General features: G+C 34.7%; 1 protein-coding gene across 1 annotated transcript; it reads right to left on the reverse strand.

Annotated features, from left to right (window-relative positions):
• Positions 1–533: 533 nt before the first annotated feature.
• Positions 534–18,723, reverse strand: ALB (albumin). Its single transcript, XM_056111407.1, has 15 exons — positions 18,585–18,723; positions 17,854–17,911; positions 16,519–16,651; positions 14,558–14,769; positions 13,872–14,004; positions 12,820–12,917; positions 10,841–10,970; positions 9,608–9,822; positions 7,681–7,813; positions 6,125–6,222; positions 5,336–5,474; positions 3,819–4,042; positions 2,375–2,507; positions 1,709–1,774; positions 534–652 (listed from the first exon to the last, which is right to left on the reverse strand). Exons 1-14 carry the CDS (start codon positions 18,661–18,663, stop codon positions 1,733–1,735), a joined length of 1,827 nt encoding a protein of 608 aa, XP_055967382.1. The 5' UTR covers positions 18,664–18,723; the 3' UTR covers positions 534–652; positions 1,709–1,732.
• Positions 18,724–19,343: the final 620 nt, after the last annotated feature.

Consider the following 19,343-nt stretch of genomic DNA (forward strand, 5'->3'; position numbering starts at 1 on the left):
TTTTCTCATGTGCCTTTTAGCCATTCGGATTTCTTCTTTCAGAAAGTTTCTGTTCATTTCATCACCCCATTTTTTGATGGGGTTGGACAAACAATGCAATTTTCATGTAGTGTTATGCCAAACTGCCTTAAATTTTTTCTAGGATAAAATTTTTCCTAATTCAGTTAATGGCCCTTATAATCATTTCTATCTTTTTTGTCCCTCACATTTCTAAAATTCATAGCTAGCATGAAAACAAACATAGTTTAAATACCTTACTTAGAACCTTCTTTATTCCCTTACTCAGAGTTATCATAATGATAAAAAAATAATATATTTAATATTGATTGAATGTTTATGGTCCATAAACTAAAAATAGTTAAAAACACACAAAACTTTAAAAGGGGGTAATAATATTTATATTAATTGGGTCAAAAGGAGCTAGAAATCCTTCACTGAATGGAGAGAAAGAACATGAAACTTTCAAGAAACTGTTAGAATTTTCAAGACAGCAATACATCTTTGAAAATAACAGTCATACACAGTCATACACATTAGGTTAGATTCCTTTTTTTATTAATTGCAACACAGCAAAAAAAAAAAAGGAAAATGTGTTCTTTTTTTGAATAAGTTCTGGATCTTCAGATTTTCTTTTTCATGTTCTCAGGATAGACTAAAAAAAAAAAAGGACAAATATAAGTACTGCGAAAGGGCACATGATTTTCAAATCTATTTGAGTGCCAAGTTGCTTAGATAGCCTTTCTGTAATTGCACCAGTAAAGTTAATTAAAGCCTTCTCTACATGCATGGTTGCTGAATTCTTCATTCGACTAAGAGGATAAACCATAATATTATTAAATCCTCTCTTCATCACCGATACATGTCATCAGATTCCTCTGGTTTCAAAGCCAAATATTTTCAGCGTCATCTCTCAGAGTCATTTTACTAACACCTACTTCTTGTTACCATGAAAAAGAGAAATTCTTCTCAGGCTCAGCATGTTGATGCATTGAAAAGGTTGTAACGGATTAGTCAATACAAAAGTTTGTATAAGGTTTATATTCTCTAATAAAAAGAATATGTTGTTGAGATTTAAAATTGAGTTTCACATAAATTCAGTCATCTGAAATCATTGCAATTAACTGTTTTCTGCAAACTGCAAAAAAAAACCAAGAACATCCAGATGATCCAGCCTAATGCCTAAAGTCTCCCACTGCTGAACCACTGCTTGGCTGAATCACTGTAGAATATGTAATATTATGTTAGAACAGAACAGGGCAAATGGTAAGTTGGCAAATAGTAAGTTGATCACTGCTATTTCAATAATAATTTAATATAATTTAAATATATGTTTATATGCTCATATATATTTATACATGAATATTAATTTTGAAATGTGGTTCCTTCTCTCACTAGCTGGGTAGTCCTTGGGTAATTTACTAACCTAATCATTAATCTGTACTTTTAATTTTTTCTCATAAAATTGAAACATTAGTAGTCAACTTACACAACTATTGGACAATTAAGTTTATATGTGTGTGTGTGTGTGTGTCTGTCTATCTGTCTCTTTGTCTCTCTGTGTCTGTGTGTGTAGCGAGAGAGAGAGAGAGAGAGCTTAAAACTTTCCTCTGTTTGCAAATGGTCAGTTGAAAATTGCTATTTTAATAATAATTCCATATTAGTTAAATATCTGTGCATATATACATTTATATACCCATAGTATAGTTACCTGAGATGCTTGTGATTGTGCTGGTTAGGCTAAGGCTGCTTGACTTGAAGCAATGAGTTTTGGACCCTGAATACAAAAAAATAACAGAAATGTGGAAATATTAGCATTACAATTAAAAAATAAATATTTACATATAGTCATTAATGATTGTGAAATAATTGTATACATATTTTTTCATTCCAATTTAGTTTGGGAGTCTCCAGCTCAAAGTTTAATGCCAACAGAATTACAACGTTATTGTAATCTCCTAAAGGGAAATATCAAATGATTTAGAAATTTAATTGCAAATTTACTTTCCCACCAATTTATGAAATCAAGACTCAAACTCAACCAATTACATTTTTCATTTTTCATTCACGTGCTTAAATACGCCATGGTTTTGGGTCAATGATACTGATGCTAAAAGATTTTAGGCCTGATAGCAGTTTATAACAATATTTATAAACATCATAACCTTGGAAAAGGAAAAAATATTTTAAATATTTAATAATAACTCCAGATTTTCAAAGGCATTTAAGTTATTTTTGAGATTATTTTATGTAAATAAAGGTTCCTATCCCACGTGTATGGACTGTATCCTTCAGATACAGCAATTCCAGGTCCTAGCCTGGTCGAGTGCAACAATAAAGAAAACTAGCTATATTCAGATGAAGATAACTCCAGTACCTCTGCGGCAAAGCAAGCTTCTTTGTCATCAGCTGCACAGCACTTCTCCACAAAAGCTGCGAATTCTTCCATAATTGGTTTCAGCTTTTCATCAGTTGCCTTGGGTTTGTGTTTCAGGAGTTCAACGAGTGCACTACAATGAAATTGAAAGAATTAAATAAAACAGGAAAAGGGTTACTAACAGAAAGAAAAATGGAGACAGTAACACAGCAATACTATTGCTTAAAACAAAGATTTGGAGTCCAGCAACTCTGAGGTTGAGGCCCACAGTCATTCTCCTGCCACTGTATGCTTCAACATTCTCATTGGCACAATAAAGAAAAGAAAATTAGTCTTCCTAAAGTGATGGAAGGAGAAAATTAAATAATCAATATAAACTACCCAATATTTGCAGAGTTAATAAAACCCAGTGGATCAATAAATCGTTTTTTTTGCAGTAAGTCACTTGAAATAATCATTTCATTATATTTATATATTGATAAATTTATATATATCTCAGATTTTTAATGTTATTATCATGAACTTTTAATCTCTTGAAGAGATTAATTTGATCCTTAGAAACCCTGAACTACTTTGATCTCTACTAATAATTTCTAATCCAATAATCTGTATAATTGCTCTTTGAAACTTGCCTCTATTCAATGTTATTAGAAAGGAGGTCATAGGTAACACAATTATTCTAATTCATAGGAACTGGTGGTTTTCTTCCAGTGGTATATGATTAGAGAGCAGGAGAAAAGAGAGTTAGTGGGAGTACTACTCTTAAATATCTGTTTAGTACTAGAATGCAGCAAAGACATTATAAATCTTATGTTGCTAAATTTCATGCAATTCAAAACCCTATGAGAGCAATCAGAAGCTGAGGGTTAAAACTCGCATATCTAGAGATCCAAATTCCATTCTGTTATTAAAAGAAAAAAAGACATTCTACTGAATGAGAGAAACTTTTTCACCCTATCCATCTGACGAGAAATTAAAAATTCAACAACCCCCCCAAACAATCCTATCAAAAAAATCAAACAGCAAAATAAATATTTGACAGAAGTATAACAGCTTGAGGACTTGTCTTATGTGTGGGGTACCTTGAAAAACACTGAAAATAACCACTTGTGACTAAAAATAAATTCGCTTATAATTTCTGATAATTGTGTGTCTGAACAAATTCGTAACTTAAATGCTCAGTTTGCTGTTGTTTACTAAGACTTAAAATGTTATTCTGCTTTGGCCTTTATATGCGGATTATTCTGAATGATTTAGAGGCAAAATTAAATTTTTTTTAAGTTAGAAAACAAAAAATTAAGTTGGGATCTTGACCAACTTAAAGAGGTCAACTCCTAAATACTCTTTTCTAAGGAATGTGATTGTTTTATAAGCAGTTGCTCATTTCAAAATACAGTCCTCACTATCAAAGTCTAAACTCGTGAAATAACGAAACACTCCTCACGTTTGTTTCTTGAATTGTTTCTCAGAATCAGGAAGTGTGCAGACGTCTGCATGGAAGGTAAACATGTCAGCATTGAAGTCCTTGGGAACATATGTTTCATCAGCTTCCAGAGCAGAAAAGCATGGCCGTCTGTTCACCAGCGACTCAGAGCAGCATTTGGTAACTCTCTCGCTGACGGGAGTCTTGTCGTGCAACACACACAACCGGTTCAGGACCACAGACAGCTAAAGAGCAACAGAAGAGTAGAAACTCCAATGAAGCACAATTGGAAAGTTTTTCATGAATTCCTACTTTCTAACTAACAATAAAAATGTTTTTGTATTTTAACAATAAAAATGTTTTGTATTTTAACTAACAATAGTGAATTCAAGGTTGTTTGGAGGTAGTGATTTGCTACAAATAATAAGGGATACAATACTATTTTATCTTCTCCAGGGTTGGTCAGTGACTGAAATTCATTGACAAGGAAAACAAAAGCAAAATGAAGCAAAAGGGATTACGTTAATATAAGACTTTTTTGCACCATAAAAAGAAAAATCATTAAAATAAAAAGACATCCTACTGAATGGGAGAAAAGAGTTATGCTTATCCACCTGACAAAGGGCTAATATCCAAGGTATATTCATCATTATTTATTATCAAAGAGATGAAAATCACAATGATTACAGAGTTTCATCTCGCATCTATCAAAATGGTCTATATCCAAAAAAGACAGAAACAGTGTGGAGGACAAAAAAAAAAAAAACACCATTCTTCACTATTGTTGGAAATGTAAATTTGTTCAATTAAAAAATGTTTATGCACTCCCAATGTCGTAAGATATCATAACATTGGTAATAAACCATCTATTGTTCACAAAAAAAAGTTTATACTTCACCAAAATAAAAATAATAAATTATATATTTGAAACAAGCTTTGCCATACATATTTGTGTGGAGGGAAATTGTCTTATATTTATGCATTAAATAAAAGACCAAAGAGGAGCCAGAGCGATAGCATAGTGGGTATGGTGCTTGCCTTGAACGTGGCTGACCCAGGTTTGATCATCAGCATTCCACATAGTCCCCTGAGCACTGTCAGGAGTGATTCCTGAGCACAGAGCCAGGAGTAAACCCTGAGCATCATAGGATGTAGCCATTTACACCCCACCCACCAAAAAAAAAATGAAAGAAAAATAAATTTGAAAAAATTTTTTAAAAAAGGAAAAATTTTTTTTTTTGTAAATACCAGCTTCGAAAAACTAAATATCATGGAATTTTGTCAAAAATAATTGGGATCTTATCTAAATTTTCATTGTGATGGTCAGAATAGGATAGGTGAGCCAAGTTCTAGTTTCTACTGACTAGGTAGGTTGGCGTATGCATGTGTGGGCACGCTAGGGCACACACACACACACACACACACACACACACACACATACACACACGAGTCATCCCAGATTCTGAAATTTAGCATTTTCAATGTCAAAAAGAAAAAACTCATGATTATTAACTGTATACTTTTCTTTTAAGACTTACATAGTCTTCAGCACAGGGCAGTCTGTCTCCTTCAGCAAGTCCACAGCATTTGGTTCCTACTTTTCCTAGATTTCTGGAGACCTCTACAAGAGTTGAAGTTGACACTTGGGGCATTTTCTTGGTGTAACGAATTAAAAGCCTGCAACAAAATAATAACCCATGTGTTTTTTTCCAGGCAAGAAACCATCTTTAAAAGGTGAAGAAGAGAACACTTTGCCCAAATGAAAAAAAAAAAACAAGAGTGGATCAGAAAAATGTTGTCCTGAATAACTAGTTAAGACTAAATGTGAATTCAGCTATGGTGTAAAATCCTAGAAAAATGATTTACCTTATTATAATTCTGTGACAATATATTTATGAATTATCCATCTTTAATTCTACTGGCCTGTTTCAAGAGCCTGATTTTTTAAATTGCACTCACATACAGGCCTTTCCATCCCATCAACTATTCTGCCCTTCCTCCTTCAGTCTGTTTTGAAAAGTAGGATTTAAAATGTATACTGTATTTTATGATTAAAAGTTCTACAGTAGGTACTTAATTTTATTACAATTTTAAAAAGTAAAATTTTGATTTTTAAAAAATAGCCAGTAAATCGGCAGAGTGTGGCAAACTCCCCGTGGGTAACAATGATGGGTCTCATTCTCCTAATCCTGAAAGAGCCTTGAATATGGCACTTTTTAAAATCTCAGGGCTAGGATGAAGGAGACATTACTGGTGCCTGCTCGAGGCAATCGACGAACAGCAGGATGATCGTGATCGTGATCAAGCCGGTAAATAAAAATACTCACGCATTTTGGAAGCCATATTCCTTAAGGTGATCAAAAAGTTCACAGTTGCGTTTGACTATATTCTGAGGCTCATCTATAAGAGGTTTAAGTTCATCAAACTGAAAGATAAAAGAATTGAATTGTGTTTAGAGTATTTCACCTGAGGACCAGATGCAGCTTATTTTATGCTGAATAAATATTCTCCAGATAAAGTAAGTTACCTCTTCACTTCTATCCAAAGTCAAGCAAATATAGGTTTGATGCAAAAAAAAAATGCATCCAAACTACTTATTGGGTAAGATGTATAATATAAGTTGTTAAGAATCTTCAAGCTCCAGAGTACAAAGTTATTATTTGATCCTTGTCATTTGACTTAGTTTCTCCCATGCAACTTAATTTCCTATTTCCAAGTTTCAAAACTCTCACCTCTAAAATGGAATGACAATAGTACTGATCACAGAAAACTATTCTGGAAACCATAAGAACTAATGAAATTGTGCCTGACACATAGTAAAAGTTCAGTAAAAGATGGTTATATTGGATTGTTATTTTTAATCCATCTCTCTAGTTAGATCCTCAGATCTCTGAGATTTAAGATTTTACCATGATCTTTGGTATGTATGTGTGCAGTGTGGTTGTAGTTCCCATGCCTGGCATCTAATAGGTTATCAATAGAAGACAATCAGACTGTCATTTGTTCTAAAGTTTGGAAACCTATGTATATACCCAGGGTGCTAAATAATCTATACCATAATTTAAATCCAATTTAGCTATACTAACATGACTAGAAACCCATATTAACATAGCTGAGTATGCCAAGTATAGTCCCTAGGTTTCTTCAAAATGATCTAAAACTAGTCCAAATGAATAGATTCCACAATCTTCCTTTGAACTAAAGAAAAAAATATATAAATCCAAGGTGTTTGGTGTGTGTGTGTGTGTGTATGTGTGTGTGTGTGTGTCTGACAAATATTGGAATTACATGAACTCTTTTCTCTTTATATCTAAATTAAGACTTGTAATTAACACTTGTGTCTATTTTATCTTATGTTATCTCCAGGAGTATTAAAAAGACAAAAAGCAAAGCAAAATTTGTGCCTTTTGTTTTATTTCCCTCACTAGGAACTTCAGTCCATGGCCGAGTCCGGATCTCCTCATTACATGCTTTGCACCAGGGATTAAGCTCACAAACTCAGGCCTTGGTGCCTCCTTAAGCACTGAGTCAGCCTCTGAATCCTTCTCAAATAGTAGAACTGGACCAATCACTGATGCATGCGGAGCATCACAAATACCTTGAGCCCTTGAACTATCTACTGCGCCACTTAGTCAAGCCTTCATGAGATACAGGCCATAACGTATCAGATGCCGTTTTTTTTTTTTCCTAAACTATTCTAGGTTTTATTATCCATTTGATTACAGAACTATCATTATTTTTCTCATGATGTTTAAAGGCACAGAATTGAAATTGCCTCCAGCAAAGCTTTAAGTTACAGTTCACAACATTTTATAGTTCTATTGTTTTATGTTGCCCTTACTGGCGTGATCAAAATGCTTTTTTTTCCCTGCAAGAAACCTACCACTTTGGCATAGCACGCCGGTGGGTCACCGGTGGCGCAGCACTTCTCCAGGACGGCTTCATAGCCCTTAGCCAGGCGGAGCAGCATCACCACGGAGTATTCGGGGTGTCTTCTCGACAACTCATACAGGAACCTAAATCCAATAAATATAATGTAGATGTAGTTGGGCAAAAGCTAGAAAAATTACGTTCGCTTCAAAAATAACTCTTACACCATGAATATGACTAGACACCATGCACTATGAATTCGATAGACACCATGCAGTAAAGCTTAGTGGTAGAGTGTGAGGTTCAGTGCAAAGTACACACATTCGTCTGATTCTGGTTTCGGGAAAGAAAACACACACACACACACACACACACATTAAAATCCTGGCTTAGGGTTCAGAGAGATAGTACCGCTTGGAGGGCATTTGCCTTGCACCTGGCCGACCTGGGTTCAATCCCTGCTATCCCATGTGCCCCCCCCAAGCAGTGCCAGGAGTAATTCCGGAGCGGAGAGCCAGGAGTAACCCCTGAGCATCGCTGGGTGTCACCCAAAAGGCAAAGATTAAAAATAAATAAATAAAACACAGAAATAAAGGCATTAAAAAAAATAAATAAAATCCTGGCTCATTAAAACTATCAGAACCGTAATTTCCTCTTCTGTAGAATGGATATCATTATTATTATATCCATCCCATAGAACTGCACTGTATCACTGTCCTCCCATTGTTCATCGATTTGTTCCAGAGGGCATCAGTAATGTCTCACAACAAACTGTGAGAGTTGTTGTTACTGTTTTTGGCATATCGAATACATTATGGGTAGCTTGCCAGGCTTTGCCACGCAGATGAGATACTCTTGGTAGCTTGGCCAGGCTCTCCGAGAGGGGCGGAGGAATCAAACCCCAATCGGCCTCATGCAAGGCTTTACCCGCTGTGCTATCGCTCCAGCCCATCCATCCCATAAAGTAGATTATAAGAAACACATGGCATAATCTATGAAGAGTACACACAGCCTTATATAGATTAAATGTTTAATCAATGAAACCTGTTACTTATTTACTATGTATACTTTTTTGGATTTGTATTATATTTCAAAAACAATTGAAATTAAATAGATGATTCCTAAACTTTTATTGTTCTACTCTTTATGAATGAAATAAGTGAATTGAAGGGCACATAATCTCCGCCCCTCTCGGAGAGCCCGGCAAGCTACCGAGAGTATTCGATATGCCAGACACAGTAACAACAAAGTCTCCAATGGAGACGTTACTGGGCCCGCTCGAGCAAATCGACGATCAACGGGAGGGCCTTTACTTTACTTTACTTATAATCTCGGGAAATATTGTTTAGTATACTTTACACCATTATAATCCAACAATAAAAATGTAATTTATATTCACAATTAAGTGACTCTATGTAATCATTTTTTTTTATTTATTGCATTCTGCCTTGCCATGCTGATGGACTTCAAATGCAAAGCACCTAGTAGGCAGAGTCCATAGTTCACCGCATATGTTTTATGCTGTCAAATAGATATATACAGAGAAAATATATATTCACACATATGTAGTATAGTAAGTTCAAGAAGTACTTTTGAATGAGTAAATAATGATTATTGTATATATACACAAAACGTTTCTAGAGGTAGTTCCAGAAATATTCCTAAGGTATAAGAAAGAAAATAGAAGTAAACTATTAAATGGTCATTTATTATTTTATAATATTATCACTGATTAAGCTTTGTCATTGCATATACTATTTATAACAGATTATGAAGTTAATATTCCCTGCCCTCCTCCAGAGTTTAAAGGCTGGAGAGAAAAAGATAAAACAAACATTGTAGAAAACATGGAAATTGTAGCAAATCCAAGGGAAATTCAAGCATATCTCCTCAAATCCTGAAACAAATAAAAGCCATGAAAGGATGGCTTATCCACTTACGTGCCCAGGAAGACATCTTTTGCCTCTTGATAGTTTTTGCAAACTTCCTTATCTTCAACAAAGTCAGCTTCTATTGGGGACAGGTCAGCAGGCATGGCATCTCTCTCTATCTCAGCAATGCAATGGCCTTTTTCCAACAATGGCTTATCACAGCACTGTGCCAGTTTGCCGGAGATTGAGTCTTTATTGGCACACATGTAATTGCCGAGCTCCACCTAGAGCAATTAGGTGGAATTAGCTCACTGTTAACTGATGATTTGATTTCTCCTCAGATTTTAATCTCATGGCCAACATGATCATTTTACCATATTTCATTTCATTATCATCCCAGATATTTTGTCTTGGTTTTGTTTGGGGGCCACACCCTGGCTTACTCTTGGCTCTGCACTCAGGACTGTTGTGACTTAGAGGACCACATGTGGTGCCAGGGAGAAGTTGGGTCAACCACATGCAAGGGTCTCATCCATCTCCTTCCCAGAGCGAATGGCAAAATATTTTTTTTCTTTGCAAAAGGGGGATGTGAGCATTATGTGAAGCTTTTCAGTATTACAGAAAAAATAGCCACAATGAAAAAACAAATGACCACAGCTTTATGGTGAAATGCAGGTATTTCAAGATATGTTATTTGATGTCTTGCATTTCTCCCACTTGTTGTACAGACAACTAAAACAAAAAATAATAATAAAGTGTGAGAGTGAGAGTTTTTTTTTAAAGTTAATCAACATCATAGTTCCAAGGTCTCCTTATACATCACACTTAAATTTCCCAGGAAGTATCCTGAAGGATTAGGATTTCGATATTTAGTCATATTTTAATATTTGAGGAAAAGAGAAACTATACTAAACAGATGTGCATTTATTGCAGTTAATTAAGAAAGACTAGAGATGACTAGAAATTATTTCTGAAGATCTCTTCAGATACCAGCTATATAACTCCACCCCCATGATCCCCAAACTATTGCAGAAATCTGTCTTTGTAGATGTCCTACTTCAATGTGACTATTCTCAGTCAGAACGTGACTGAAAGGAATTACAAATTAGAAAGCATGTTTATTGGGTCATTTAGTCAGGAAGATAGGTTTAAAAAAATAGTACTCTGGAGTGGGAAAGAATTGAGTAGCTTAGGCTTTGAAGATAGTCCCAAATCACTCTCAGCTGTTATTAATTACACTAAGTAAAGTTATTCCACCGAATGAGCATACAAAGTACCAAAGAGTATACGAAGACTACTGACCCTGTCATCTGCACATTCAAGCAGGTCACCGTGGCAGCATTCTTTGTTGATCTTGGTGAGATCTGACACTATCTTGGAAATCTCTGCAAAGTCAGCGTTGGGGAATTTCTGACTTAGGAGAGCTACGGACCTAGAAAGAAAATTGTCAAGACATCATTAACCTACAATATTTTGGGAGAAAGTGCTAAAAAATGCAACTCTGGAGAAAATTTAGGACAAGATACACAGAAATAATATTTAAAGTCTTCTTGTTCTTATCTAAATGCTAGTTTTGAGCTAAATTTTTATTTCAAGGCAAACTGTTTCACTGTGACAGAAATGGGAGAGAATCAAAAGATTGCTGTATTCAGATGATGCATATGAAAGCACCATAAAAGTAAAAGTAAAGGCCCTCCCGTTGATCATCGATTTGCTCGAGCGGGCCCAGTAACGTCTCCATTGGAGACTTTGTTGTTACTGTGTCTGGCATATCGAATACTCTCAGTAGCTTGCCGGGCTCTCCAAGAGGGGCAGAGGAATCGAACTCGGGTTGGCCATGTTGGCTGCGTGCAAGGCAAACGCCCTACCCGCTAAATGTCATAAAACTTGTTATTTTTTAATCAAATAAAATACATTATTCCTGATTGCTAAAGGTTTTTGAAAAAAGAAATTTTATAGCTTCTCGATTCATTTCAGACTCTTAAATTTAATTTTTTTGAAAAACCAAAAACTTCTCTCCCCAAACCAATCATGCCTAATTTCATTATATTTTATTTCACATTGATGCTGATTTATTAATAAATTTATTTATATTTGGGTGGTGTTAATGGTAGAGAAGATGAGATAACTGGTGGGTTTAAGAGAGTGTGCAAACTATTATTTTTATTTATCACCTACTGACATTGATTCATTATTGATTAGGAAAAAGCCATGGAAAAGTGAGGTTTTCTGGGTTTTCTTATTTAAGGATTCTCCAAGAGTAAAATGAATAAGATAAAAACTAAAGGTCCAGGCAAAATTAACAGATTAAAAACATACTAGAGTCACAAGAAAGTCAGAGATGATTTTAGCAGCTGAATTTAATTACCAGACATAAGGGATAAGTAGATGCTATAAGGTAATGAGAGAATGATGAAGATAAATAAAAGATCTTAAAAATAATGGACCTTTAGAATAAGCTCCCTTCTCTTTCTAAATAAATAGGTGTCTCTGCCGCAATGTTGTAAACAAAAAATACTATACAAAATTCTTAACCTTCTTTAAAACAAAAATTTAAATAATGACAAATTTTCAGTGATGTTCTGATTTCACCTCTTAAATTTTCTACCTTTTAGTTTTCTACCTTTTATAATAAAAATATGTTTAAAATCTATAATAAAAACATGTTTGAGAAAACAGTGCACAAGGGGCTAGAGCGATAGCACAATGGGTAGGGCGTTTGCCTTGCACGCAGCCAACATGGTCGACCCGGGTTCTATTCCCAGCATCCCATATGGTCCCCCAAGCACCGCCAAGAGTAATTCCTGAGTGCTTGAGCCAGGGGTAACCCTTGAGCATCGCCGGGTATGACCCAAAAAAGCAAAAATAAATAAATAAATAAGAAAAAGAAAACAGTGCACAAGATGCCACATAAATATACAATTTTTCCAACAAGCCATCATCGTCAGGAATGGAAGATGTGTGTTGAAAGTAGGTAATGGACCAAACATGATAACCTCTCAGTATCTGCATTGCAAACCATAATGCCCAAAAGTAGAGAGAGAGTATGGGGAATACTGTCTGCCATGGAGGCAGGGGGAGGGTGGGAAAGGGGGGTTATACCAGGGATATTGGTGGTGAGGAAAGTGCACTGGTGGAGGGATGGGTGTTTGTTCATTGTGTGATTGTAACCCGAACATGAAAGCTTATAACCATCTCACGGTGATTCAATAAAATTTTTAAAAATTCAAAAAATAAACCATTATCACTTATATAATTAAAGAGACACAAACTAAATATACCATGCTTTGAAAGCTCTCTCTCCAAATTTTTCAATACCAGCACACTTGAATCTCTGTTTGGCAGCTGAAGTCATCATGTTTTCCTTCAGAACATCCATCTACAAAAAAAATAATAATAATTTTAGAAAAAATATTTTTAAAAAGTCTGTATGAAACACACCTCTATGTGTTCGCAGGTGACTAGGCCAATTTAAATTATAAAGAAATCATTTCTCCCCAATTTCCCAAATAATACTGGTAAGTAGTTTTTTTGCCATGTAGGAAGAGGAATGATCACTTTGTCCATAGTGTAAGGTTAAGAACCAGCATAGAGGCATTGCTAGGGAAAGGTCCCTAAATGGGCAAAGGAGAAATAGAAAAACTGACTTCTTATATTTGCATGTAATACATTTCAACCCTTCCCCCAATTCTCAAATCTCAAGAAAAGGAAATGCAGTACATAATACTCAAAGATGAATAAACAACCCAAACTTCTAAATTTAAATTTTTGCTTTTAATTCCCACCGCAACTTTAAAAAAAAGAAAAAAGAAAGAGAAAAGGAGAAGTCACTAAAAGATAAACCAGAAGTGAAACCGTATGTGGTTCAATTTTACAAATGCATTTCTCCATTCCACTATAGGAATCGGACCCCCAAAATTATGGTGGAGTACTTAGATATACACATAGTGATTCCCTCTATCAGGTTTACTCTAGCCAATCTTAGAAGGAGGAATAAAAGAAGTTGGAGGTCTTCAATGAAGAGAAAAGATCTTTGTAGGGGAATAAGAGAGAGGAAGGGCTTTTTGACCATGTAAACATATTTATCTCAGAAAGTTACTTTCCTTAAATCTATCCCTATGAGGTCCAAATCTGAGGATTGAGCCTATTTGGTTTGGGGGAGGTGAGAAGGACTACGCCACACCTGTAGAGCTCAGCTCAGGAATCATTCTCTGGGGACCACACATGATGCAGGGATTTGAATTGGGGTCTGCTGCTTAATCCCCATACTGTCTCTCCAGCTCTGAGGCTTGAAAGTAAATAAAAGTGGTGCTTTTATTATTTTAAGTAATACCTTTGGTATCAGACAGGCAGCTTTGTCAGCTGCTGAACAGCATTCTTTTATAGCTTCTTTGTACAGATGAGTATAGTAAAGGAGTTCTGGAGCATAAAAGTAAGGATGTCTTCTTGCAACTTCATATAAGTACCTAAATTTTGAAAAAGGAAAACAGACAATCATTCTTCTATAGCATGCAGTGTAAGAGGAATAATTCTAAGATTCACCCCACGTTCTCTACACTGCCTCCAGATCCTAGATGATTTACTAATTAAGCTCAATTTTACACACTATAACCTTACCTTGTCACTCTTTACATCAGTGTAAGAGTAAATGTATACATATATTTAAATATATAATACACTTGTATGCACAATTAAAAACATGCATACACTTGTAAGTGTATACTACTGACACAGTGTTATTGACTAAAACAAAATAAATTCTGAGAATAAATAGATTCCTTCATCATATTTTAATATAGACCAACCTCACATACTTATACAAAGCATAGCATTCTGCAATGTTTGTCTCCAAAAGTATGACCAAAATTTTATCATATAGAATTTTATAATATCAGATATTACTTCTTTGAAAAATGTCATGAATAGCAAAGCTACCAAATTCAATATTTAAAAAGTGTGTCCTTGTCATGGTCTTGACTTAAACTGTAATTTTTAATTTGGAAAATTCTGATCACTTACCTTCCTATAAACTCCTGCTCATTTGCCTGGAAGGCAGAGCACAAATCATCGGTCTGAGGCCTCACCATTGGAGGGAAACCTGGATTGTCATCTCTGTGTGAGGCAAAGCAATCAGCTCTCTCGGGCTCTTGTTTTTCACAGCAGTCAGCCAGCTCACCATACTTCTCGCGAAGAGATGCAATTGTGCACAATTTATCCCCGAAGAGAACAGGCTAAATGAAAGAGAACAAACTTCAAATTACAGGGCAAGACTATATTATTTGCTTTATACCCAAAGAAACAGGATAAAAATGGAATATACTGGAAAGCTGATTAGGAAATAATATAAAATCAACTTTGTTCTCAGGCATAGAGTTTCTCTTGTTTTGACAATTTATGCATAGTTTTCATAAAAATTAGAACCACACTATTATTCATGGTGGATAAGGTAGAAATGCAAGAAAAGATAGCAAATGACTATAAAGAGTAGACGGTAGTCCTAGTTTCAACTGAGCATAAAGGTTCATTATTTTTTTTATTACAATCATTATACCAAACACAATAACAACAAGTCTCATGATGGAGACGTTACTGGGCCCGCTCGAGCAAATCAATGAACAACAGGAGGACCGTGACTTCCGTGACAATCATTATGATAAAAAAAAAATCAAGAAAAATAATCTTATAAGCAGCAGTTTCATTCACATTAAGATCCAATATGTTCAGATTTTTTTTTATTTGATCTGTCCTCTTTTTAGAAGTCTAGCTTTTTCAAAGATACAATTCAAAATGTGAGGAGTAACAGAATTTATCATATGTTAAATGTTATTTCTGTAAAATATATATCCCCTCCATTCAAAAAGTTCTTGCTTAAAAACACATTTTATTATGTGGATCTTTTTCATTACCTTTAATGTTTATTATGAAAATAAGTTTAACTTAACGAAATTGAATTTATCAATTTTCAAAAATTTCATCATTTAAAATTTGTTCTGGGGCTGGAGCAATAGCACAGCGGGGAGAGCATTTGCCTTGCACATGGCTGACCCAGGTTCAATTCCCAGCATCCCATATGGTCCCCTGAACATTGCCAGAAGTAATTCCTGAGTGCAGAGTCAGGAGTAATCCCTGTGCATCTCTGGGTGTGACCCAAAGTGCAAAAAAATGAAAAATAAATAAAATTTGTTCTTAGAAATGTATTATTTTTTTGGTGAAAAATTACAGGTTCTGTCTTGACAGAGAGAAATAGGAGGAGAGATTTAAGTTGATAAACATTTTAAAAATCTCTTTATTCTTGAAAGATATATACAGATTGAGTGGTGAGAGAAACATAAACCTCTCTTTGGTGACCTGTCTGGAAAAACCAAAAGTTCACAGTCCTTCATAACAAATGAAGTTTCTTATATTTTAAATTTTATGGGATTCTATTGCTAGTTCTAAATTAAGGATGATATATTTATAGTAGTACTTTCGTGGCAAAATTAGCACAGGAATCAATTGAATGCATTCTGAAGATATAAACCATGTGTTCACTCTTAATTCCTAAAACTAATCAAACACAGGAGTACTCCAGGGGTGCGCTGACCTGGCCTGGCCTGTCCTGGCCTGCTCATGGAGCTCTGTGCCAGGGACTAAACTCAGTGCTCTCGCATGCCAGTCATTTGATCTACCACTTGAGCTATCTTCCTAACCCCCATGTTTCACATTAAAAAATGGACCTGAAGCAGATGTCCAGTTTTCATTTAAACACACTAACATTTATGCCATCTCAATAAAAATACGATGTTAAATTGGTGGGGATAGCTAGAATATGCCTATCATAGGGGGGGAAAAAACAATGGCTACACTCACTTGAGTATTACTTATAAATGAGATTTAAAACCAATTGAGTTTTGATTGAATCCCACTAAGATGGGATTCCCACAACCCCTTTGGAATATTCAGCTTTACTTAAAAGAGGTATAGAATCAGAATGTACTTACAAGTGACTTGTCACAGTTTGGAGCTGACTCATCAGCAACACATGTTTTTGCAAACTCATTTACTTCCTTCACTAATTTAATATGGTCTTCAAAAGGGCACTTCTGGAGATACTGAGAAAAGGCAATCAGCACTCTGAAACCAAGAACATAAAAAAATGTAGCAAAAAACAAATTGTAAGCTGGATATCAAGCTACATTGCAAATTATGTGTCTATGTGCATTTTATATCTTGTATCTTACTATTACCTGAGAGAGCATTCACACAAGCTATTATCTGAGACCTTATCAGCTATATATGGCTTTGCAGAAAGAGAATGTGCGTTCCTCTCATAATTAAATATCGGCTTTCAGTTCAATAGCTGCACACGTATAGAGGTGTACACAAGCAAGCAAAGTATGTTCTCGACAGATTTAATTATCAACATTAGAGATATGGGAAAATTCTCATATCTCACTATTTAAAACAAAAAGCAAAAGCCACACACAGTCCTCATTTAATCAGTCTATAGAATGATACTGACCTTCAGGGAATAAACTATTTTCTCATTTTTTATTGGGTAGGAAGTATTAAAATGATCTCAATTAAGAACAGATTTATTTATTGGTAAAGGAATTTACTAAATGAGCCACAAAAGGACAAAGTTAGTGGTTATTGGAAGGGAAGAGAGAAGTCAGTTCGTAAACCAGGTTAAAGGGGTCAATTGCATGGTAAGAGATAAAATTTACTTCGAGGGGTGAACATAATATAGTATGTACAGAGTTATAGTATTATAGATTTTTCTTATGGTATATACCTGAACTATATGTAATGTTATAGACTAATGCTATTTCATAGAAAAAAAATGAGTCCCAGAGCCACATCATCCAATATAGTAGCCATTAGCTGTATGTGACTATATACATATAAGTTAAAATTAGGTGCAGTTTAGAGCAAGGAGAGACAGAACAGTAGCTAATGTGCTTGTATAGGATTCAATCTCCAGCAATGCATATGGTCCCTTGAACCCTGCCAGGAATGATCTCTGAGCACAGTTCCAGGCGTAAGCCTTAAACACAGCTGGGTGTGACCCAAAAACCAATAAAAGAAAAAAATTAAGAAAATTAAGTACTGTTTCAATTTTTTTCCTCAGGTTTACTTGCCATATTTAAGGTACTCTATAGTCACATGTGTTTGGGCTACTATATTAGACTTACTAAAGTCGATGGTATTTATACATAGTATTTCTTCAGTAGTACTGTTCCTCTAGACTCTAATGACTGAAGAATATAGGAACTTTAGAACAATAAGAAATACTTTTAGAAGCATTAAATTGACTCTTTAATATTTTAACTTACAGTCCTTTGAAATTTTCTTCTCCCAAATCATTGAACCGATGAGCAATCTCACTTTTGTCTGGGGGGGGGAGGGGAAGCAAGAAAGATTTGTTTAAATTCAAAAGAAAACAACTGGCTATGATTTTATTTTTTTCTATTTCTCTGCATTTAAGTATTTATTTCCTTTAATGCAGTAGACTCTGATTCATACACAAAATGCTAACCTAAAGGTTATTTTTTCTGCAGTTAAACAGAAGTTATTAAATCACTGCTGAGACTATTTGTAAAACTCATTAAATATTTATAGCTTCATAATCAAACTTGGATATGATATAATGTTCTTATATATTGCTAATTACTGGGAGCACAGTCTAAAATTAAGAATATAAGTATGCTTTCTATTTATAACATTAATATCGGTTTTGTACTCTAAAAATCAAAGTATACTGAAAAAGGCTTTAGGAATTTTAAGTCATAAATTATATCTTCACCTACATCCTGTGAAGTTTAAGTCACTCTAAATTCCTTTATATGCAGAAGGATTTAGAACTACTAAACAATCTCACCATTTCTTTCACCTAGGATTTAAAAAATATATTAAACAGATTTACTGAGTCCACAAATACAAAATTCTATTAGAGTCTACAACAGGTGCTAATGGAAAACATACTTCTTTAAGGATACAGGATTTATTAAAAAAATATATTTACAACGAAAATAGAAGCAAAACAATAGAAAAATAGAATTCTTACGTGCATCTCGACGAAACACACCCCTGGAGTAAGCAGAGCTGAAGAGGAAGAGAAGGGAAATAAAGGTTACCCACTTCATTGTGCCAAAGGCTTGTGGGTTCCTAGGAGAGGAAAGGTAGAATGAATACAGAAAATCAGCTCTAATATAGTCCTTGAACCAATAATTATAGATTATTAACTAGACTCATCTCTGAATTTCATTGGCTCCCAACTGATTACAAAATTCAAAATATTCTTGCCCAAAGAGAGTGTTTGACTAAATCCCTTGCGTATGTTTGCCATCTGGAACTGGTTTATACACAAGACCTTATCAATTCATTAAAGTTTTGTAAATCCTTTCACATTTTACATAAGAGTCTAAATGATTTGTTCCTGTCATTCATTATTATTTTTCTTTATGATTTAATTCTTGAGCATTTTAGCTTTTAATATTTTCAAAACATTAGTCAACCAATGACAGCTTGCAAATAAGACATATTAAAGGTCTCTATCTTTAATAGGACATATTAAAGAATTACTCATTCAAGTATATTGTTAATCAATATGATGAAAAAACTGCACATTGCAAGTATATTGTTAATCAATAAGTATATTGAAAAAACTGCACATGTACACACACATTAGGTGATTCCATGTATTTTCATTGTTCTGATATTGTTCTGTCTGAAAAAGCTGATATGGACTTGGGTGCAAACTGAAAAAAAAAAGCCATGGGGCTGAGGATACAGTTCAGCAGTAGAGCACTTGCCTTGCATATAT

The sequence above is a fragment of the Sorex fumeus genome, unplaced genomic scaffold (assembly GCF_029834395.1).
Source record: "Sorex fumeus unplaced genomic scaffold, SorFum_2.1 ptg000013l, whole genome shotgun sequence".
Classification (NCBI taxonomy): domain Eukaryota; kingdom Metazoa; phylum Chordata; class Mammalia; order Eulipotyphla; family Soricidae; genus Sorex; species Sorex fumeus.